Here is a 24,161-nt window from a genome sequence, read left to right on the forward strand (position 1 = left end):
GACGACAAGAGACTGCGCTTGAACTAGGAGGATCCTACCTGAATGCACAGCTGAACTGTGATCCCAACCCGGGTGGCCACCCTTTGCATATGAATTAGGACTTGCGAACCCTGAGGCGTCAAACTCCTTGAATTCTTGAAAGCCAACTTCCCGGTGGTCTTGTCTCGTCTCTTGCGCTGTCAATATCGCGCCTCGCCTTTCCTGGCAACTGAGATGAAACGCGTAGTGTCGAGGAGAAATCGAATAGCGGCGCCGACTTCTGTAGCCTTTCCACCGTATTAAACACGGCAAGGAGCGAAAAAAATGTTGCCCGATTCTTGGGGAACAACTAGCGAGCGTGCGCATCCGAAGATTGCAGAGAATGGAGAGAGAGAGAAAACCACTTTTTTTACTGTCCTGAACTACAATGCTAGCTGCCGATTTTTTTCCGTTGCCAAGGTGACGACTGCGTGTTCCAATGACATCTGAGCGGCCACCACCGCTCGCTTTTATTTCGAACATCAGCCTAGCCGTGTTGTTTCGTTGAACACGAAACATGCTCCCCCCGTTGCGAAAGTGAGAGCAAAGATGCAAAGTACGAGAGTAGCATGAGTGATGGGTTGTGTAATTGGGTGAACTCATGTTTTACAAATTATCGTGATTCTCAATATTAGGCAAGGGGCACAGCTTGGTAACGCTTCGGAGGTAGTCTCCTTGTGAAGTTTTGACCTTGGCCACGCGCACGACGCCATCGCTCCCAGGGCTGACCTCCACGACCTTTCCAAGCAACCACTCGCAACACGGTTGTTTTTTGTCAATAATAATGACGATCGAGCCGACCTTTATTGAACCGGTGCTCTTTAGCCACTTCTGTCGCCTCTGGAGTTCATTGAGGTATTCGACATGCCACCGTTTCCAAAAATGTTGCCGCGCTCTTGTGACGAAATTCCATACCTCGAGCCGATTTTCTGCAACAGAGGTGTAATCGTGCTCAGGAACCATTGTTATTGGTCGTCCGATTATAAAATGAGCCGGTGTTAATGAGATGCGATCGTTTGGATCGTTAGAAACCGTGCAAATTGGACGGGAATTTAAAATGGCCTCTATCTCTTTCGCAAGCGTATCTAACTGCTCGAAAGTAAGTAATTTCCCCCCTGTAACGCGCTCAAAGTGGTGTTTAAATGACTTGACCGAAGCTTCCCACAGCCCGCCGAAATGAGGAGCCAAAGGCGGATTAAAATGCCACTTTATACCCTCAGCTGACGCGTAATCAGAAACTTGACTCTGATGTTTCTTTGTGCTATGCACCTTGAACAATTCGCGTAGCTTATTATTCGCGCCTACGAAATTCGTGCCGTTATCGGAATAGACTTGTGACGGCCGTCCTCGGCGGCTAACGAACCTTCGGAAAGCAGCTAAGAACGCATCAGTAGAGAGATCGGACGCGATTTCAACATGCACTGCCTTTGTGACCATGCAAATGAAAATGCAACCGTAAGCCTTAAGCACCACCCGATTTCTATCCTTCTTTTCCTTCATCGAAATCGGTCCCAAAAAATCTACCCCCACCCGGCTATAAATCTCGGCCTGTGCCACACGCGCCTTGGGCAAATCACCCATCTTACACTGCACCGTTACTGGACGATGGCGAATACATGTAGTACAGCTCCTTACAATTTTCCTGACCTGGTTTTTGCCATCTAATATCCAATACCTAAGCCTAAGTTGATACAACGTGCTTTGAATCCCGGCGTGCAGTAGTCTACTGTGGGCCTCACGTATCAAAAGATCGGTAATGTAGTGCCGCGACGGTAACAAAATCGGGTGCTTCTGCGCGTAAGGAATTTGTGCATTTTTCAACCGACCTCCTACCCTAATAAGCCCGTGCTCATCGACGAAAGGGGAAAAAGCGGCCAACCTAGTATTATTTAAACCCTTCCCGTCTTTTAGCAGCTTATACTCAGTAGAAAACCGCTCGATCTGTATGGCACGCAGCAGCCGCCGTTCGACCTCAACACGCTCTTCGGGTGCGATAGTAAAAGTCTTTAGCTTCTCCGCTGTCCGAAATCGTTTGAACAAGCGCATGCAGTAAACTCCCGTAGCAACTATTGACGAAAAAGACGATAGTTTTCTGTAAAACGGCTCTAGATCTACTATGTTGAGCAAGCAAACATTCTTACGCATCCCAGGCAGATCAATGCTCATATCCAATCTAGACTCACGCCATGTGGCACTCGGCTGCCGAATCCATGGATGCCCTTCGAACCATGTCTTATTTTGCATAAACTCGGCAGCCGATTGCCCACGAGACAGCACATCTGCCATGTTATCTTTGCCTCTTACATGCCGCCACTCGCAATCTTTTGACAATCTCTGGATTTCTGCGACGCGATTCCCTTCGAATACAGTCAGAGCTTGAGGATTCTTTTTTATCCACTGCAAAACGATGTCGGAGTCTGACCAAAATACGACGCGATTGATAGGAAAATTAAAACAGCGCTTGGCCTCATTAAATAGACGAACGAGAACTACCGCCCCGCATAACTCAAGCCGCGGAATAGTAACCTCTTTGACCGGGGCAACGCGAGATTTAGCACAAGCTAGCCGTACCAAAATCTTTCCTTCCTTGTCTATCGTCCTAATGTACAAGCAGGCGCCGTACCCGCGCTTGCTAGCATCGCAAAACCCGTGCACCTCAGTCGTGACCGCGTTTAGCAAAAGCAAAACCCGTGGTATTGATAAGTTCCTGATTAATCCTGACTGTTCGGCAAAAGACCTCCATGCGGAGTGAAGCGCTTGAGGAACCGTCTCGTCCCATCCTACTTTAGCTTTCCAGCATTCCTGGATTAGAACTTTAAGCGATAAAATTACCGGACCTAAAAACCCGAGCGGATCAAAAATCTTAGCGATCTCCGATAGGATAAACCTCTTGGTAACCTTACTTGCCAACTCGATGGGCTTAACCGTAAAATTAAAGCTGTCCGCCCTTGAATTCCACGCTATACCCAACGTTTTTCGAAGGACCTGCTTGCTTTCTTGCTCTGCTGACTCGAAAGTATGGTTCATGCTACTTTCATTCATTGAATCACAGTTCGAGGCCCATTGACGAATATTAAACCCCCCGCTAGCTAGCAGCTTTGTAATTTCGGACCGAATTTGAGCCAATTCTTCGAGCGAATTGCTGCCTGTCAGAAAATCATCCACATAAAAGTCCCGATCTACGATAGCACTAGCAAGAGGAAATCGCTCTTTTTCGTCCTTGGCTAGCTGTTGCAGTGTGCGAATTGCTAAGAAGGCCGCGGCTGATACCCCGAAAGTCACGGTATTCAACTGAAAAATCTCGGTTTTATTATTAAAAAACCAGAAGAACTTTTGATACTTCCGATCAGCAGGATGCATGAGAATCTGCAGATACATCTTTTCAATATCAGCTATAAGAGCGTACCGGTAACTGCGAAAGCGAAGCAAGTGATCGAATAACTTTGGTTGAATCGTTGGCCCGGTCATTAATGAGCTATTTAATGAATTACCGGTGTCTGTTTTTGCCGAAGCGTCAAAAACCACGCGAAGCTTTGTCGTTTGGCTAGACGACTTAATCACCGCGTGGTGAGGCAGAAAATACCCTTCCGACGAATCGTCCTGCGCTCGAGATACGTAGCCCCTCGCGACATGGTCCTCTATTACGCTTGAATAATCTCGGTACCGCTGAGGATTAGCCTGGAAGCTTCTTTGCAGCGACTGAAACCTACGCGCCGCCTGACTACGCGAGTTCCCCAAATTGACCACCGGAGTCCGGAACGGCAATCGAACGATATACCTGCCCTCCTTATTGCGCGTAGTATTTTTAACATAATGCGCTTCGCATTCCTTGTCCTCTTGCTCGCGTATCGACGCTCCTCCGCAATCCTCGATCTCCCAGAATCGCGTTAATCTTTCGTTCAATTCGAGCAAGTTACATGAAACTGAATTACCACGTGCATCGTCGTGCCCCCCCGCGATAATCCACCCCAATTGCGTTTTCTGTAAGTACAAATCACAATTTCCTCGCGACAAATTGATCTGCCCGACTGATAAAAGCGACAACGTTGCCCCTGAGCCCATAAGCAAGTCCACCGGCCTTGGTATGTGAAACCGTGGGTCCGCTAAAGGCAAGTTTCGCGGAATCTCAACCGACTCGCGTTGGAAAACCTCGCTCGGATTCGCGTCGCAAATTTGTGGCACCACTAACGCAGTCAGGGATTTTTCAAAATCTTTGAATCGCGATCTCACTACTATATCGATAGTCCCTTCAGACAAGGTTTGCATACCGTTCATCGCACTTACCGAAACAGAGCATTTCCTAATCAGTAACTGCAATCTGCGGCTTAAATCAGCTGTGATAAAATGTGCGGTTGAACATGTATCAAGCAAAACCCGAGCCTGAATGAGCTTACCATGTCTGCTTTTTATGAAAATAATAGCGCTCATCATAAGCTGCGAGTGCACGTGATGCGAAAGCGCGTTAAATACTTTTTGCACTAGTCATGCCGACGAGTCGCCAGAACTATTCCCAGCGCGACCCTCACTATTTTTTGACGAATTTCGCGTACTAACCTCAACATGCAGCAGTGTATTATGGCGATAATTACATAACCGACAATGGCCGAGCGAGCATTTGCCTTCGTGAGCGCGTAAGCAATTAAGACAAAGAGCTTTAGACCGAACAAAAGCTTTCCGATCATTCACATTTAACGCCTTAAATTTTTGGCATGTATAAATCGCATGATTACTGCTGCAGAAAGGGCATGGTGGAAGCGGAGGATTAGCCTCCGTTGATGTTATAAACGCACGTGCATTGCCGTTATTTGTCTTTTTTGCCTTGACCGGACACGACGTGTCAGACGACCGCTTTGCACCCTGCAACCTGCCATCCTGTCCTAAAGTCTGCTCGGAAGTACAAAGCCGGAAAACCGACCGATCGATGAAATCAATAAATCTTTTCAGCGTCGGGACCTCGTCCAACTGCAGATTCTCCTCCCATTTCTCGCGTATATTTAACGGCAGCTTACGCTCCATCATACAAACTATGGTATGGTCATCAGGCTTGACCCCCAAAGAGCCAAGCATGGTTAAATGCTGCTTGAGTTCATCGATCAAGCCGGATAACCCCCTTGATGAAGCGATTTGCAACGGTTCAAAGTCAAATATCGCGTTTAAGTGCTTAGAAATCAGTATCCGCTTGTGCTCGTAGGCCTGAATCAAACTTCCCCATGCTTCAGCATAATTATGGGCGCTGAGGCTGAAAATCTCAACTTTGCGCAGAGCTTCCCCCGACAGAGCATTCCGCAAATAAATAAACTTAGTCACCTCATCGATGTCGTTACGAATGTGCACGACATTCATAAACCAATCTTTGAAGGACAGCCATTCATGATGGTTCCCATCAAATAGAGGAATGTTCGCGGTCGGCAGCTTGGATTGCTTAGGCCTCTCGGCAAACGTTGAATTACCAGACGGATTAAACGTTAAGCCCGAATCATTCAGCCTTGGATTAATAAGTTCCCCGACCTTCCCAGCCACGGTGTAATATGCCGTACGAACCTCGGTGCTATTATCAGCGATCGCCGGATCTTTTGAAATAGAAAGCACTATTTCGCGAGCCTCTTCGTATTTCCCAAACGAAGCACTTATATCCTGATATCGAACGCGTACCTGAGGCTGATTAACAACCTCCGCCGATAAAAGATCGTTTATTTCAGCGATATGCTCTTTTAATAACTTTTCCTTTACTGCAACGATCGTTTTAGCCCTTTCCAAACGGCTCTCAAGCGACATTTTAAATCCTAAAAATAAAACAAACCAAGGAATTAGAACCCTTTACCCACGCGGCAGCTGTATAACACCGGCCTATTTAAATGCGTCAGAAAATAGGCTCAAACTCCTGTAAGCGGCGAAACTGGCAAGCCCGAGCGCGTCAACAACCCTCAGCAATAAGCCTGAGCTACAACACTGCTTTGAATGTATAAGCAAAAAATGACCTTGAAAAATCCCGAGACGGCCGCCGCCCCTACCGGCTGCTGGAAGAACGTGAGGCCAGCGATGGGAGCGATGATGTCTGACTCGGGTGCTGACGGTTACAAATCTGGAAAATGCGTTACCAAGATGTTAACAAAATTTTAACAAACAGCATGAATCTAAAAGTAAGCACAAATCAATCAATTAAATAAAACTGGCAGATGCGTTTTGCATGACCCTGCGACGGAGAAATACTGTCAAATTGCTCCACACTATAGACAACACGTGAACAAATTGGCGGCGATGAGGCCCTGATAGCAGCGATAGATGCAGTCAACCGCAGCAGCAGCAGGTCCACAAACCTCACAGGAGGCACCAATGTTTTCGCCGAGTCGCAGCTTCCCGTTTTCTCAGAGAACCTGGATAATTTTAAATTAATTTTTTATGAGGCTACGTCTGACTTACTCTTAAAGCATACAAATTAACCGCAAGTCCGCATGGTTCTGGGGTTAAGATATTTAATCAAACATTGATTTTACAATAGTTTTACAACACATTTACAAAATGGAAAAATAAAAAAAATAACTAATTAAAGCAGCTCGAAGTTGTCTGTGTAAAAAAAAAGGTGAGTGAGAAAGACCAGGAAAATGAAAGAGAGAAAGAAAAAAAGACGCTAGCATGCTAGGCAAAACTCGTGCAAAGGGTAAATAAACTCGTGTGAAAAGAACTCGTGCAAAAATACTCGTGCATTGTAGGCGCAGTCTCATGCCCTTGCCTGACGACAAGAGACTGCGCTTGAACTAGGAGGATCCTACCTGAATGCACAGCTGAACTGTGATCCCAACCCGGGTGGCCACCCTTTGCATATGAATTAGGACTTGCGAACCCTGAGGCGTCAAACTCCTTGAATTCTTGAAAGCCAACTTCCCGGTGGTCTTGTCTCGTCTCTTGCGCTGTCAATATCGCGCCTCGCCTTTCCTGGCAACTGAGATGAAACGCGTAGTGTCGAGGAGAAATCGAATAGCGGCGCCGACTTCTGTAGCCTTTCCACCGTATTAAACACGGCAAGGAGCGAAAAAAATGTTGCCCGATTCTTGGGGAACAACTAGCGAGCGTGCGCATCCGAAGATTGCAGAGAATGGAGAGAGAGAGAAAACCACTTTTTTTACTGTCCTGAACTACAATGCTAGCTGCCGATTTTTTTCCGTTGCCAAGGTGACGACTGCGTGTTCCAATGACATCTGAGCGGCCACCACCGCTCGCTTTTATTTCGAACATCAGCCTAGCCGTGTTGTTTCGTTGAACACGAAACAGGTAGTATATCAATAATATTACACTTGTTAACACTTCAATTATTATATTGAACAACGCAAATAAAGATTATTCAAAATTGAAAGATCTCCTCTCTCATTGTACCCAGAGACTCTACGAGAGCGTGCGTGCGTGGCAACAAACATGTTCTGTCTGCCTACCCTGTATCAGTGTACAAAGTACATAATATACATATTATATTGCATTCATAGTGTTTATACGGCATAAAAACTGTTGCTAGTTACATAGTTAATATATATTTACTCATATTCTAACAGGCCTCCTTAAATTTATATTTCGTCATCCCCGACGTATAGTTTGTTGTTTACGTCCGCTTAGTGAGACGTAAAGCGACAAATGTACGGCCACTGAATTTCTTTACGTCCACTGAGCAAGGCGCTTTTATAAGGTCCGTGCTCTCAAATGCCGTACAATAGATGTCACTAGTTACCTATTTAATATAAATTTACTCATATTCTAACAGTTATATTGGTATCTGATATTATATAAGAGGTATAATATTAATTGCCAGTACTGATGCAGATGAAATGTGATACTATTAGAATTCTTTCCCTTACTTTGTAGTGATATCACTAAAGGATGTGTAGTGGCCTTCAAGCAATTTTTGACAAACATTATTTAATAGGAGTTTTTTGCCAATGACATGCATCTTATTTGATCTCAACATTGTGGTCCACGTTTCTCGTGTTGGGCACTTGCCATCTAAAAATATTTTTTAACAGTAACGTTAATAACAAATTAATGTAAATAAAAGACCATAGTAACATTAATACGTATTATACAATGTGATTATTTGAATATCTAAGAAATTATGAGGCCCTCTTTTGAAGCTATAATATTATACATAACATAGTACGTAAGCAATGCTTAATAGTATAAGAAGCATACATGAATTGTAGCACTTGTAAAGTTACACAGCACTTACTATAAGTGTATAAAATCAAAATTTTGAATGATAGGGAATGAGAAAAAAAATTAACATTCTATGTAATAGTATACATAATGAAAGTTAATAATACACAAGAATTAGCTGAATAAATATGAGTACGACTCGTAAAGTAGTTCATGTTTGTTAACTTTTTACCGTGTACACTATTGTAAAGAATGTTATTTCTTACTTATTTCTTATTATTCAAAATTTTAATTTTATACATTTATTTCCTACAAGACGCAAAGAGAGGGAGGTAGACGTTTTGTCTGTACAGTCGTATGTACGTACGTCACAACTTGAAACTACATATTAATATTTATACTTGGATAGTAAGGTAAGTGTTGTATACTTTTCTGTGCTTTCATCCGATCAGCTGAGAATTCAGTAACTTCTATTAATATAATAAACATATGTCTGGGAAAATGAGACAGAAACATGCACCAAAGTGACGTAGAAAAAATTTTTGAAACTTCTTTGTTCCGGTTAAATCTCGCAGTCATTTTCTTTTAGAATACTGATTTAATTTATTGATGTTCCATTGCTTCGCGGCTGCCAATGAATGCCTCACCGCAGAGGTTTTATTGAAACTCTGCGTAAGGGTGAGATTACATGGAGTCTGGCAGTCTGCAGACTGGCAGAATCGCGCTAAGTTTAAATTATGCTTTAATCATAACATCTCAGAATAATTTAGTAAAATAAAGAAAAAATTGTAATTATTGTCATAACAGAATAAAGACTTAGTTACAATCAATTTTATTTACAATAAAACGTGTCAAATGTTATTTTATAACTTTTTTTAAAGATTTATGTTAACATCGCACAGTCGGTCAGTAGGGTCAGTGATGTAACCTGGTATGTATTACAATATGCAACTGTGACAAATCGTTTTTCGTCGCCTTTTTTTTCATAAATATTAGTTCATACAGAAATGCAAATGTATTACGATAATTATTTCTTTGCTTACGTAACAGGTTTTAAATATTAATATTGATACATATTTTAAACTTAGCGCGATTCTGCCAGTCTGCAGACTGCCAGACTCCATGTAATCTCACCCTAAGCCGCGTACAGGGCGTTCAAAAATAAGCGTTACGAGGTGGCACATTCTTTTGTTTTATAAGGCACAGGGCGAAAGAGTAGAGGACTTATCACGGACGGATAGGCTATAGAGGCGTTTGTCGTTGGACTGCTATCAGTTGCCATGAAAACTGGAATTTTGTTTCATTTGGTAAAAACAAAATGCGAGATTGATAAGATCAATTTGGTTGATTTAAGCGTAAAGACGTATAATTAACAGATAAAATATTTATCCTGAAAGTTTACCAGCAGAGGTGGTTGTTGAGCCACCAAAAGCTCCTGTGTTTAGAGCTGCGGCTGCGCATTCTCGCGCACTACGTCGTCCACTGGCAGAGGTTGTCATCAAGCCACCACAAGGTCCTGAGTTCAGGATAGTGGCTGCACGTTCTTGTGTACTAATGTGCCATGTAATCTACCAGTAGAAGCAGTCATCGAGCTACCACAAGCTCTTTAGTTTAGAACAGCATATGCACGTGCTTGCACGCCACGTCGTCAAAATTGTAATTCAAACTCTCAATTAAGAGACGATTTCGTGACTAGGTTGGTGAATGTAACGGAGAGAACCTTAGTAGCAAGTAACAGAAATTTACTAATCAATGGTGAAAGCACTAAATTTATAAATAAAATGACTTTAGCCAAATATTTACTAAAGTACTCGGGGGATCATCTTGATTGGGAACAATTTAAACAAGTATTTAAATCTTTAACTAATTAAGAAGGTTACTCTGACAAAGAAAATGTAACGCGATTATTTCGAACTTTTTCTGGTAAGGCCTACAATGCAGCTAAAATTTTATTTGCATCAGGAAACGCTCAAAAAATCATAAAAACTGTAGAAATGAGATTTCGAAACAAAAAATTAATTATTTAAAAAATGTAAAAGAAAATAAGAATTTACCAGAAATAGAGTCAAATAAGATTTTATTGACTAAATTTTCTACTAACTTAAGAAACACCGTGACCGTTTACATAGTCCAGATCTCACGAAAAAAATACTACGAAAATTATCTCGTGCAATGGTACACGATTATGTTCGATTTGCGATAAAAGAGAATTCAGAAAAAAGTTAGTTAGAAAAAATTGCTGAATTTGTATTTACAGAAGCGGAAATGTTTGTAAAAACGGGCGTGATTAATTTTCATTAAAACGAGACAGACTTAGATTGAGGGGAAAAGAGTAGTAGGCACTCCGATTCTGAATAAGTTTCGATTTTAACTGTAAGCTTTAGCAACACAAATTTTAAAAAATGCAAAAATAATGCAGTTTCAGTGGAAAATTTTACATATTGTGAAAGAAAAATATTTTATCAAAAAGTGCCATAGTTAAAAAAAAAAATCTAATGCCACAGTGCCGAAAGTTTAAAAAATCTAACCAATTATGCTACGGCTGTCTTAATCCTAGTCATTTAAATTGCGAATGTTAAGACATACTTCGATGCAAACAATTCGGTTACAATCATTATTTTTTATTACATTTCGTTCCAAAGAACAAAGAATAAAAATTTTCTCATCTACACTAATAAATCTTTGGAAACTGAAAATTATAAGGTAGATGCCTTTCAATCAATTGATGCATCTAGTTGACTTAAAACAGGAACAATTTTGAAAATAATTTTAATCATAATAAAAGGGAAAAAAAATCAAAGCGAAATTTAGCCTTGATAGAAAACTGATCTCAGACGACTATAATTGAATCTAAAATTGTGACCAAATTAAAGTTGAAAGATTCGAAAATTGATGTAGTATAAACAATTTCAGGGAGTAATATTGCGACCGTATCATCAAGTGAAAAAGTAAATTTGGAAATAAAAAGAAAACCAGGTATTTTCTCACTAAAAAGCGACTTGTTTACGTCAAATCTGACAGCGAAGCTCCTGTTATGATAATAAAACAGAATTATTGTAATTGAATTCTTATTCGACAATTCTTTGAATTTTGTGTTAATTTATATATTTCACGAAGTTTATTCACTATTTGCAGTAATCTGAAACAGCGCCACTTGCACGGCAAAAAGGAGGCGATGCTGGATAACACGATTACATAGCCTGTTATGGGCTGCGAACTTTGTTAATTGTTTTTTGTAGTTTCAATGCATTTTTGATACTTAAAGTATAGATTTTCAGTACTAAGAATTTGTATTGAATAGAAAACAATTTTTTGTTACATTATGTATTTTTTTTTTTTTAACTATAATATAATAATTGTTTTCTGTTTAATACAAATTCTTAATACTAAAAATCTATACTTTAAGTATTAAAAATGCATTGAAACTACAAAAAACAATCAACAAAGTTTGCAGCCCATAACAGGCTATGTAATCGTGTTATCCAGCAGTGCCTCCTTCTTGCCGTGCAGGTGGCGCTGTTTCAGAATACTGGACACAGCGAATTTCAATGGTCGATTTACCGTCATCTAAGCCCAGAACAAGTGCGACATGTAAACGTTACTAGTAACTTTTTAAAAAAATGTGAACGGTCTTATTCCAAGGATAATAATTTAGAAAATTTGATAAGGAGCTACTTTGAAACTGATTTTCTCGATCTAGAGGAAAAAGATTCAAATGATACTAATAAGCAAACGCTCGAAATTTTTAAAGGTACTTATCGACATATTAACCACATAGGGGAAACAGGTCTTTTGTAGAAGTCGGCAAATAAGTCTTTACCTAACAGTAAACTCAATGCACTTGATAGATTACTAAAACTTGAGAAAACACTTGATTATAATAAAGAATACGTGGAAACGTACTATTCAGAAATGGATAGATTTATTAGAACGTCGTTCTTTATGCCGCATACTGGGAGGGGGGGGTGGCTAGAATTTTAAAAACGAGAGATTTTATGAAACGGAAGTTGCTTACCAGAAGTCTCTTCCTCCTAATCATTGTATTTCCCCCCCTTACCCGGTCGCCCTCGCCGTTGGTCCCCTACACACTTCCCCTCACCTCACCATATATCTTCTAACCGTCCTGGACTACTCTCCTCCATACCGTCGCCCACCATTCCCCCTCTACACACTCTCAAGCAATTAATTTTTAAACGAATTTTAATTTTATTTTTCCACAATAATTTTTATTTGATTTGAAGTTTTTTTCTTTTTCAATTCTTAGAAAAAAAAAAAAAAAAAAAAATACTTTCCAACAGAGAGATTTATACCCCCAACCTTCTGTATGTGAGTTGAGTACCTTACCCACTCTGCCACAAGCGCTGCCGACTATAGAAATTCGGTTTCATGTACTTATCGTGTGGTTCGTAACTATAATATTTCATTTTCATATGCATTCGCTGAATTTCATTAATGATGAATTATTTATTTGATTGTTCATAAATAACGAGGTTCTTTATGTCGCGTGCTTGGAAGGCTAGAATTTTAAAAACGACAGATTTCCATACACGGAAGTCGCTTACTAGAAGTCTCTTCCTCCTAAAAAAAAATTTTTTTCTAAATAATAAATTTAAAAAAACAAAAAATTTAATTACATAAAAAGAGTTTTGTAGATTAAATCGAATAAGGCGCGTTATTATGCATTAAACATAAGTATTTTATGCATTTGATGCGTAAAATACCAACCAATTTTTTTGAAACCTGATGTTTTTTAGCATTAAAATAGTGCTAATAATTACTGTTATAAATGAATTATTTAATAAATAAATGAAGTATTAAAATAAACATATGCAATAGAGTTGCAGAACGTATCAATAATTTTTAAGGGCGCTTATTTTGAATTCGACAAACGAATTATATTACAATGTCACATAATTATATAAATATAGTAATATACTAAATAAATACTGAATAAATTATGTAAAGTCATTATATATGTATATTTCAAGTTACATATCATTTTAATGGTTTTCAAGGGCACTTATTTTGAATTTAATAAACAAATAATAACAAAATGTCATTAAATAATTATATAAACATAAAACAAAAATTGTATTAATCGGCTATACAATTGCAAAAAAATAAGTAAGAAAAAAAATTAATGGAAAAAAGTAATGAAATAAAATGTGAAAAAAAATGAAACGATATCAGAAAAGACATGAAAAAATACAATGTAATGAAGAAAAAAAAACAAAATAAAAAAGGGAATGTAAAAATGAAAATTAAATAAATAAATAAAATAAAATGAAATATAGGAAACACAAAAGGATGAAGAAAAGTAATGAAATGAAATATGCAACACCTAAGAAATAAAATATGAAAAAAAAATAAAACAAGAAAGTAAAACAAAAGAAGCAACTTAAAAGAAACAAACCAGGAGGTATAAATGGGTCATGGGACCCACGGTAGGAACAAAGTTCTTTAAACATGAGATGAGTATAAAGACACACAATTTCTCCAGACCCACAGGAACAAGAAAGCTCTATAAAAATAATTACTGCATTCATGTAGTTCACTAAAACAAAAACTTGAAAAACGAATAAAAAAAACAAGAAAATTTAGTTTAGTACTCACGATAGTTGAACTTTGTGAGTACTGTATTTATGCATGACGTACTCACGAAGTTCAACCATTGTGAGTACTAAACTAAATTTTCTTTTTTTTTTTATTCGTTTTTCAAGTTTTTGTTTTAGTGAACTACACGAATGCAGTACTTATTTTCATGGAGCTTTGTTCGTCCTATGGATCTGGCGACCCCCTTGTTACCTGAGAAATTGTGTGTCTTTATACTCATCTTATGTTTAAAGAACTTCGTTCTTACCGTTGATTCCATGACCCATTTATACCCCCTGGTTTTTTAAAATGGTTTTGCCGAAAAAAGAAAATATAAAACTATGGGTGAGAGGGTTTGGTACCTGCCTCATTTCAGAGTAAGAAATAAAAATGAACCACGAAAATTAGACTCGTATTTGACGCAGCAGCAAAAACCTTATCTTTAAGTTTTAATGACTTGTTACTACTAGGCCCTCATCAGTTAAAATCTGTTAGAATATAAGTAAATTTATATTAAATATAGTTAGCGACATCTACTGTACGGCGTAGATACGACTCGTACGAGGCACAATGAGAGCAAGAGTATATATAATTAGGAAGTGTTAAGGCAGACTGATTATGGCCGTTGCTGGGTACGCACGCTTGAGTCATGTGTCTCTGAGTGTCATGGGGTGTAATCCGCAATCGCCGCTAGCAGTTACACATATACGACGTGACAACGTTGCGTGGTTGGGGGCGCTACTGTCGATTTACTGGTGATGTGATCCGCAATCTCACCAGCAGTAAAGCAGACGACGTCCGTCTACTTGCTCTTTTTCGTGACATTTTCCGACATTCTGTCGTCTGCTTTGCTTTGTTTACAATCAGAAAATGTCACGAAAAGGAGCTAGTAGACCGACGTCGTCTGCTTTACTGCTGGTGAGATTGCGAATCACATCACCAGTAAATCGACAGTAGCGCCCCCAACCACGCAACGTTGTCACGTCGTACATATGTAACTGCTGGCGGCGATTGCGGATTACACCCATGAGAGTAACTGTAAGAATCGTTATTGATCAAATATATGTGAGGTACAAATATGTACACTTATAATATTTACACTTATAACACAATATTTATACATATTTACACATATAATATTTACACTACAAATATGTGTGAAGAACAAATTGGAAAGATTAAGATTAAAAAATTTTGAAGAATCAAGTACGTTTTTTACGGAGTTTGAAAAACTAATAAATGAGTTGAAAAGTGCAGGTGTAACGATCAGTGAAAAAGAAAAATTAAGTTATATGTTATAAACTTTGCCAAGTTCATGAAGTTACATTGGTGATCTGATTGACGTTTTGAAAGAATCAAACCGGACAGTAGAATTTGTTAAAAGTAAAATCAAGATGATTTAAATTAAGGAAAGAGAAGAAAAAAGTAACAACAATACCAGTGTCTTTAAGTTAGAGAGGAATAAAGACAAAGCATGTTTTAAGTGCAGCAAGATGTGACACTTCCAGGCTCAAAAAGGAAATTTGAATGTTGAGGTCAATAACATTTGCAATGATAGTATTCAATGGCTATTAGACAGCGGTCGCTCTGATCATATAGTAAATAATGATGAGTTTTATAATGAATGTATTGATTTAAAAGTACCGGTTCGTGTTAAAGTAGGAGATGGTTAATTTTTGAAAGCAAACAAAAGTAAGAAATATCTTAGTAACTGTAAATGATTTAAATCAAGAATCAAAATTGAATAATGTTTTATATGTCAAAGAAATGGATTGAAATTTGATAAGCTATGGTAAAGTTACAAATAATAATTAAGTCGTTTCAAAAGATGACACTTCTAAAATTTGTTCTTAATTTAGAGATTCAATTGCATTTGCATATAAGAAAAATGATATTTATTTTTTAGATAGTTCTGTAATAAAAAAAAGAATTAAAAATGACAAATAAGTTTGAAAAACCCACGATAGAAAAGGAAAAGCTTCACAGAAAATTGGGCCATGTCAATTTTAACTATCTAAGAACATTGTATGATGAAAAATTATTAGATAGATTACCAGAAAATATTAAGTCTGACTATTTTAAATGTAAAATTTGTATTGAAAATAAAATGCATAATTTGCCTCTTGAGGATAATAGAAAAAGGGCAAAGGAAATTTTGGAAGTAATTCATACTGATTTGAATGGGTCCCATGGTACAACGGGTTACGATGAAGAGAAATATTTTTTGACTTTTATTGATGATTATAGCAACATAATTAAAGTTTTTGTAATTAAATCAAAGAGTGAGGTTAATGATTGTTTCATTGATTATATTAATACAACGGAAAATATGACTCAAAAAAGAGTTAAAATATGAAGGTGCGATAATGGTAAAGAATATTTGAATAAAGATGTTTATAATTTTGCGAGAGAAAAAGGAATTTTAATTGAACTATGGCCAACGTATGTTAATGAGTTAAATGGGACGGAAAAAAAATACAACAGGGATATTATGAATATGTCATGATGTCTACTAGCAGATGCTCATGTATCGAGAATGTATTGACCCGAAGTAGTTAAAACGGTTGCATATTTGAAAAATAGAATAATTTCAAATTTAGTAGAAAAAAATAAAACTCGTTATGAAATAATGTTTGGTGAGAAATCTTGTATTGAGAATTTATATTTGTATGGACGTAAAGTTTTTGTAAAGCTGAAATGGAAATTTTATTAGGTTATGAAAAAGTAGGGTATGTGGTTTTAATAAATGGTAGGGTGATAGTAGCTAGACATGTGGACATAGTTAAGGAAGATATTAAGATGATTGGATCTAAAATGAATGACAATAAAATTGAATATGCAAATGAATTTGAAAATTAAATTCAAAATGATGACGATAAAAATAAACAAGAGTCTGAAAATGTACAGCATGAAAATAATAATGTAAATATTGAGTTGAGACATTCAAAAAGGAATGTAAAAAAACCTGCAAAATATGAAAATAAAAATTTTGTTCATAATGGTATTGTATATGTTAACTATGTAAATGCGGAAAGTACAGTAAGTTTTGATGATGTAATGAATTCGTATGATTTTAAAAGTTGGAAAATTGCAATGGACAGAGAAATGTCTTTTTTAATTAAAAATAATACTTGGAGGTTAGTTGAAAAACCAATTAATAAGAAAGTTTTAGACTTAAAATGGGTTTATACGAAAAAAAATGATGATGTTTATAGAGCAAGATTAGTTGTAAAGGTATTTTAACATAATAAAATTATTGAAGATATATATTCACTAGTTTGCTAAAATGCAGACTTTAAAAATTTTATTGGCATGCTGTTGTCAAAATAAAATAATGATTGAACAGATGGATGTAGTAACGGCTTTTCTCAATGGTTAAGTCAAATCTGAGATTTATATTAAACAATCTAGAGGTTATGAAAAAAATTCTAAAAAAGTTTTAAAATTTAATAAGGCTTTGTATGATTTGCTAGTATATATCAGTGCCCTCCGGTGAATTTGGAAATTCAAAGTGATCAGTGATCCGTTGGGGGCGAAATGTAAGAAAATAAATAAATACAAGTAAAGTGTATTTAAATTTTCTGCGTTGATTTATTGATGCGCAACGTTTCGCTGACAATATGCGTCAGCCTCATCAGGCGCAGGTACGCGAGAATTCGTAAGTTTGGTTGACTTACTCGTCACCTGTCGTGCTGTCGACTGACAATAAATTACAACCACAAGCCAGCGCTTATATAGGCGGAGCCGCAAAGGTAGACGGTAAAGGGCGATGAACTCGATCGGGACATTTAAACTTTCGTAGTAAAGGAAGGTATGCTCTATTAAAGGAAAGCACATCCTCCTTTCTATTGATGTTGTGTTTTTGTGTTTGTCGAGTTTTATATAAAGCATTTCGGAAATAATACTTTTTTTATAATTGGATTCTTTGTCAAGGATTTTAAAGTTATCCCAATCGAATTCATTTGTTTGTGCACACCAAATCAATTTTGACCATGAATTCGATTGGGATAACTTTAAAATCCTTGACAAAGAATCCAATTATAAAAAAAGAATTATTTCCGAAATGCTTTATATAAAACTCGACAAACACAAAAACACAACATCAATAGAAAGGAGGATGTGCTTTTCTTTAATAGAGCATACCTTCCTTTACTACGAAAGTTTAAATGTCCCGATCGAGTTCATCGCCCTTTACCGTCTACCTTTGCGGCTCCGCCTATATAAGCGCTGGCTTGTGGTTGTAATTTATTGTCAGTCGACAGCACGACAGGTGACGAGTAAGTCAACCAAACTTACGAATTCTCGCGTACCTGCGGTAACAATTTACAAAAAAATTTATTGTATTTTTGTGTTTGAGCCTTCCAGATCACTCATTGTGTGTTTTTAATTTTAATTTTGTAGCCTGATGAGGCTGACGCATATTGTCAGCGAAACGTTGCGCATCAATAAATCAACGCAGAAAATTTAAATACACTTTACTTGTATTTATTTATTTTCTTACATTTCGCCCCCAACGGATCACTGATCACTTTGAATTTCCAAGGCTTTGTATGGTTTAAGACAAAGTCCAAGACTATGGCATGAATGTTTTGATACATATATTTAAGAGTTAGGATTTGTAAGAAGTAAAAATGATTGTTGTCTTTACGTATTGACTGATGAAAATAAAACATTTTATTCAATTTTGTTTGTAGATGACTTATTGATTTGTGGTAAAAATAAAACTAAAGTTAATTATATTAAAGGTTTGTTGTCAAAAAGTTTTCAGATGAAAGATCTAGGAGGGATTAAAACTTATTTAGGTATAAATATTAATTACAATTATGAAAAAGGAAAAATGACACTCGATCAAAAAAGATATATTGAAACGTCAGCAAATAAATATAATATTCAAAATTTAAAATTGTATTCAGTTCCGATGGAATAAAATTTAAAATTAAAACCAGTGCAATCAGTATGTGAGGGGATAAAATTTAGAAACTTAACTGGAGCTTTGTTGTACATAAGTTTAGGGACAAGACTTGATGTTGGTTATTTATTTACTTATTTTAGTTAATTATTTGACTAGATTCCAAAACAGTTATAATAAAACACATTTCAAATATGCGTTAAGAATTTTGAAATATTTATTTTTGAGAAAAGATCTAAAATTACTTTATGAAAGCGATAATAGAGGTGATCTTATTGATTGTTATGTTGATGCTGATAGGGCCGGTGATGTAGTTGATAGGAAATCTATGACAGGTTACATTGTAAGGTTATACGGTAATGTAATTTTTTGGAAATCGAGAAAACAAACTAGTGTTACTAAATCGTCAACTGAAGCTGAGTATGTTGCGTTACCTGAAAATGTTAGTGAACTGAAAGTGATTAAGAATATTTTGAGTAATTTCAAAATTGAGTTGAAAGATCCTATTAACATGTATGAAGACAATAGTGGTGCTATAAGTATTGCGAAATATGGTAATTTTACGGAAAATTCTCAATTCATTGTAACACATTATTATTTTATAAATTAGAGTTGTGTAAAAAAATTTAATTGATACAGTAAAAGTTAATTCGAATGAAAATATCGCAGATATTCTGACAAAGCCATTAGAACGTAATAAGTTTGAAAAATTCAGAAAAATGTCGAATGTAATACAAATTTAAGAAGGTATGTTATAGTATAAGTAAATTTATATTACTTGTAGTTAGTGACATCTACTGTACGGCGTAGATATGACTTGTACGAGATACGATGAGAGCAAGAGTATATCAGTGTAGACGACTCGCTTAAGCTCTGAGTTAGAAATTTGTTGTTCAGGTTGGCGTTTTATGTTTTTAAACGTATTTATGTCTGCTAATTGTGGGAAAAATGATAAAAAAAATTTTGAAATTAAGTGAATAATGTGAAAATTGTGTCTGAAGTTTACTTCGCTTGCATCTTTTAAACGGTAACAGATATGACAAAAATAAAAATATCAGCGTGTAGGGCGAAAAAATGCTATCGATTTGATATATTATATATGTTCGAACAAGCGCGAAATTGTGCTAAAAAAATTAAGTAAGCATTTCTTGTACTTGCTATAAGAGTGAGTGAGAAGGAAAGAACGGCAGCCACGACGAGCTACGAGGCCTACGAGTCATACTCCCCCTCCATGCACGGAAGATTATTGTTACCAGAATAAGCTATACCAAAAGTTATGAGCATAGAAAAATAACGTACAGGTTTTGAGATTTCTGCAACCAGTCTCACATTTTGACGGATTGGTACAGGATTTTTCTGTACCATAGATAGTCTATTAAATTTGTATACTGCGCATGGCTTTCTACTGTACCGTCTAACGCGCATAGTACGTGCGCTTATAATATACAGTGGAGATATGTATGTACATATATATGTGCATACTTGCATACATGTATGGGATTGTCATTCTTATTTTGGCTCAATATGTAAATTGTTCTTTGCGAGTGAAAACCAATTATTATACGCAACAGGAAAGTGACTACAAGTGCCTACTGCACATATCATTACATCTTGTTAGATTCGTATCAATGTATTGAACTTTATATTGTGTTGTGGTGGATATACTGAAATCCTAACCTCTTGAACTTTTACAGCTACGTATATATATACTGACATTCTATATGCTCCCACTGGCCGACTAACTTTCTGTACTGGTACAGGAAAAACCCGTACCACGTATCGGATTTTGACGTACTAAGTATAAGGTTTATTTATACTCACTAAGGTACTTGAAAGTATACTACCGTACCAAATATACCTGTACCAGTACACATTTTTCTTGTACAGAGTATCGAAAATACTTGTACTAACATATAGTACCTGTTTTTCTGGTAACAACAATCTTTCGTGTGCTCTACTACATGCGTGCGTTGTAAGGTAAAAGCACCAGTACGTGAACACTTTTTCCAGAAAGTCTTTGTTTTCTCATTTTTATTGAATTTCTAATTTGCATAACAACAAAACAGTCATTGCGCCAGTAAGTTTATATTTTTTCCTTTAAAAAAAAAACAAAAAAGTTTTTCTAGGTCATGTGTACAATTAATAAATTAATTTTAAAGTTTTTTTACCAATGACCCAGTAGATGAACAGCGTGTTCAGGTATTGGTACCGATACGTATTTTTGACCGAGTACTTGAACATCCCATGTTAATTAAATGGGAGAGAGGTTATGTTAGCTGCCTTCTACTGATATCTATTTTTATTATGTATTGCAAGTAACCAAATCGAAAAATTTCTTTCTAATTTCGTTGGTGACATATTATGAAAACTATAACGACTGGCTTGACATACTATTATTATTGATTAACAGTGATTTCAATCATTTTTATGTGTTCGAGTACTGGGTATAGGTAAAACATAATGGTACCAGTACCTGAACAGTCTCACAAGCCACCTCATACAAGTTGCACAAATAAATAATTTTTTTCTCGTTAAGTATAAAGACTTACTGAAATATAAATTTTGTTTTATCTAAAGAACGATCAAAGGATATCAGAAACATTTTTTTTTTTTATCCACTTAAATTGAAAATAGTTTATTCAAGCTGTTCAATCTACTGGTGCAATTTTAGGAAGTGTTCACGTACTGGTGCTTTTACCTATACGTAGAATATGGTGCGTGGAGAGAGAGAGAGAGAGAGAGAGAGAGAGAGAGAGAAGCAAGAGGGGAAGCGGCAGTGAAAGCAAATGCTGGATGGAATTCTTTTTTTTTAGGTTGCGGGCCACACACTAGAATTTTTCTAAGTCCTGCTCAAAAATTATTTAATGATGAAAAAAAAAGTCTCTGAGGAAAACGTTTTTTTACGTTTCTTTGTAGTTCCTATCGATTGGTAATAGTGTCAAATAAGGTTTTTTTTTTTTTTTTTCTTTCTAGAAGTAGTAAATCGATTTTTATCATTATCAGGCTTTGGTAAACATGTGTGTTTAAGCATATTGTGCATAAACATGAAAGAAAGAGTTTATTTTTTGCATTTTTAACAATATTTCAGGAAAAAAAAAAAACTTTTTTGCGATCCAAACATTGCAAATATCTCAGCAAATTTTTTGTTTTTTATTTAAACAAACAGCAAAAGTGTTGCAAACAAAATAGATGGTATAGCTTTCTTTAAGGATTAACAAAATTTTTCTGTGAATTCGTACACGTCATGCTCGGTATTGCTTTGCATGGCATACATTTCGTCATAAACTTCGTTTGTATCCTCTTCTTCTTGTGTTGCACTCAGTTCATCGGAATTTCCATCATCATTTGTGTCATCAGCGTGGTCTTCAGAAACGTACAATTCGTCTAATTTTGAAGCGTTTTCGCAGCTATCACTATTACAATGTTTGCAAGATCGAGTACATGACATCCCTGTTTTTTTACAAGTACAATTTCTTGTTTTACAACCAAATTGGCATGAATAGGAAATCTAGTCAGTTTAATTGTGTAAAATATTATTATTGAGGAAATTCAAGTTCAAATAGTTTTCACAAACAATTTATGTGACAGTGTACCTGAGACAGTAGTCTTTCCGGTGCAGGTGGAGCGGTTGTCATTACCGGGGACAATATTGTTTTTGTTTTCCTCCAGCCCCAATTAGTTCGATCTAAGGAATGACCTAATCATGCTTGAACTTGAAGATACACTTGTTTAACGTGCTCTTTGAAAGCATCTTTTGTTGGTGGAAGCATAGCTAGTGATACTCCTTTTTTAGATGCACTAACTAATTTACAGAATAATTTGTATCGTAATGAGTTTAAATTGGTGTAACCAATTTCATAATTTGAATCATACAGATTAAATAGTACTTTTTCAGCTGCCTCATACAACTCTTGAAATACTATTTCTTTTCGCGTCGGATTACTATATTCCCATCATTTTTCTTCAGTATGTTCTTCCAATGATTTTAAGAAAATACTCATATATTTATTAATTCTGGGTGCTTCTTAAAAACTGCGATTATTTTTTTTTTCCTTTATTAAAAATAGAACTAGTCACATCTGAACTGGAAAAAGCATGAGCGAATAAAATAAAAGGTTTATAATCAGCATTATCTTGCGCTAAGTAAAAAGTGTTTTTTTTACTTCTGGAACGATTTTATAAAAATAAATATTAACATTTCAAGGAACTAAGGAAATTAGGAGAACCAATAAACCTATATCGCTACCGGCCACTGCTATTGACTTTGTTGAATCAACTGCTAATTCTATTGCTGTATTGACTATAAAGCAGTCAGCATTTTCTACTGCGATTTTTACTATAATGTTATTGGTGATTTAAATTGTGAAAGCAACTCGACAAACTGATATTTATTTTCAATATTCGATAAAAATTTCTGTTGACTCATACTAACTAAAGATGTCTCATTGATTTTAACATTTGCTGACGTTTTCTCTTTTCGACGATATCTGTAAATTAAGATGAGGTCAGACAAAAACGATAGTTATAGCCACTAGTATAAGTAGAAAGACTTTCTGACAAACCTTTCATACGATTTAGTCCCAATGTTTATTTGGCTGTATCCACAAAAATGACCATATAATTTTCGCTAAAGTTGTTGCAAATGTACTCCAGGTAAGATGAAAATATATGTTTGTATTCTACGCTGTGAGTCAAAATGACTTTGAGTAATAAACATCCCCCATCTACTACGTATTTAAATTCTTTCCAAAACGATGGTGAACACAGGGAAGGTGTCATTATTTTATACAAATCTGATTTCGTTGTTTTTTTCATTAATCCGTCATTATCAAATAATGTTATTGGGTATGGCGCCAATTCATAGAAAAGTGCATCTTGTTTATTCTCTTCATATCAATTACTAAATACTGCCGATATTCTTGGAAACAATAAATTTTTATTCACTGTAAAGGTGGACGCATCGCTTAAGTGACTAATATTCTTCGTAGCCGATAAAGATTTAATGTTGTTAATCCGAGACAATGATAATTGATTAATTTTTTTACCAATCATTTTTTTCATTCTCTCTATGCCTTTTTCCACTGCCAAAAGGGTGTACATACGTGGAAACACTATACCTATTTTATTGAAAAAATAGTCAGAGCTAATACTTTATAAATTCTTCAGTATCTTTGGCAGCAACTTCGCTCCACTGTCACGACCGGTGACTGTTCTTGCGAGAACGACGATGTTATAAGCCCAAATTTCCCTGCGAGCGCGATTACAGTAACCTGTAGGTGGGAAAAAAAAAATTACATACATCATGCTGAACAGAAGAGGGTAATACGACCAATCTTGGAGGTGTTACTCCAACAAGCCATGGGTTGTAATTGTTTATCAGCTCTCGTGGATTACTCACGAATTGTTCACGATGTCTAACTGCTCAGTCATTTGAGTCAAAAAGGATATACGTACGTGGAAAAACTATACCTATTTTCAATATACCTAATTGATTGAAAAAATA

The 24,161-nt window shown here is 36.3% G+C and overlaps 1 protein-coding gene across 1 annotated transcript; it reads right to left on the minus strand.

Moving 5' to 3' along the window:
• Positions 1–624: 624 nt before the first annotated feature.
• LOC149373558 (uncharacterized) lies at positions 625–12,314 on the minus strand. Its single transcript, XM_089596896.1, has 5 exons — positions 12,262–12,314; positions 6,716–6,958; positions 6,229–6,392; positions 4,809–5,801; positions 625–4,202 (listed from the first exon to the last, which is right to left on the minus strand). The coding sequence occupies exons 1-5, from the start codon at positions 12,312–12,314 to the stop codon at positions 625–627; spliced, it is 5,031 nt and encodes a 1,676-aa protein (XP_089453022.1).
• Between the last annotated feature and the right edge of the window lie 11,847 nt (positions 12,315–24,161).

The sequence above is a fragment of the Copidosoma floridanum genome, unplaced genomic scaffold (genome assembly GCF_036245765.1).
Source record: "Copidosoma floridanum isolate Cflo_tuat_1 unplaced genomic scaffold, Cflo_Japanese_pri ptg000030l, whole genome shotgun sequence".
Lineage (NCBI taxonomy): Eukaryota > Metazoa > Arthropoda > Insecta > Hymenoptera > Encyrtidae > Copidosoma > Copidosoma floridanum.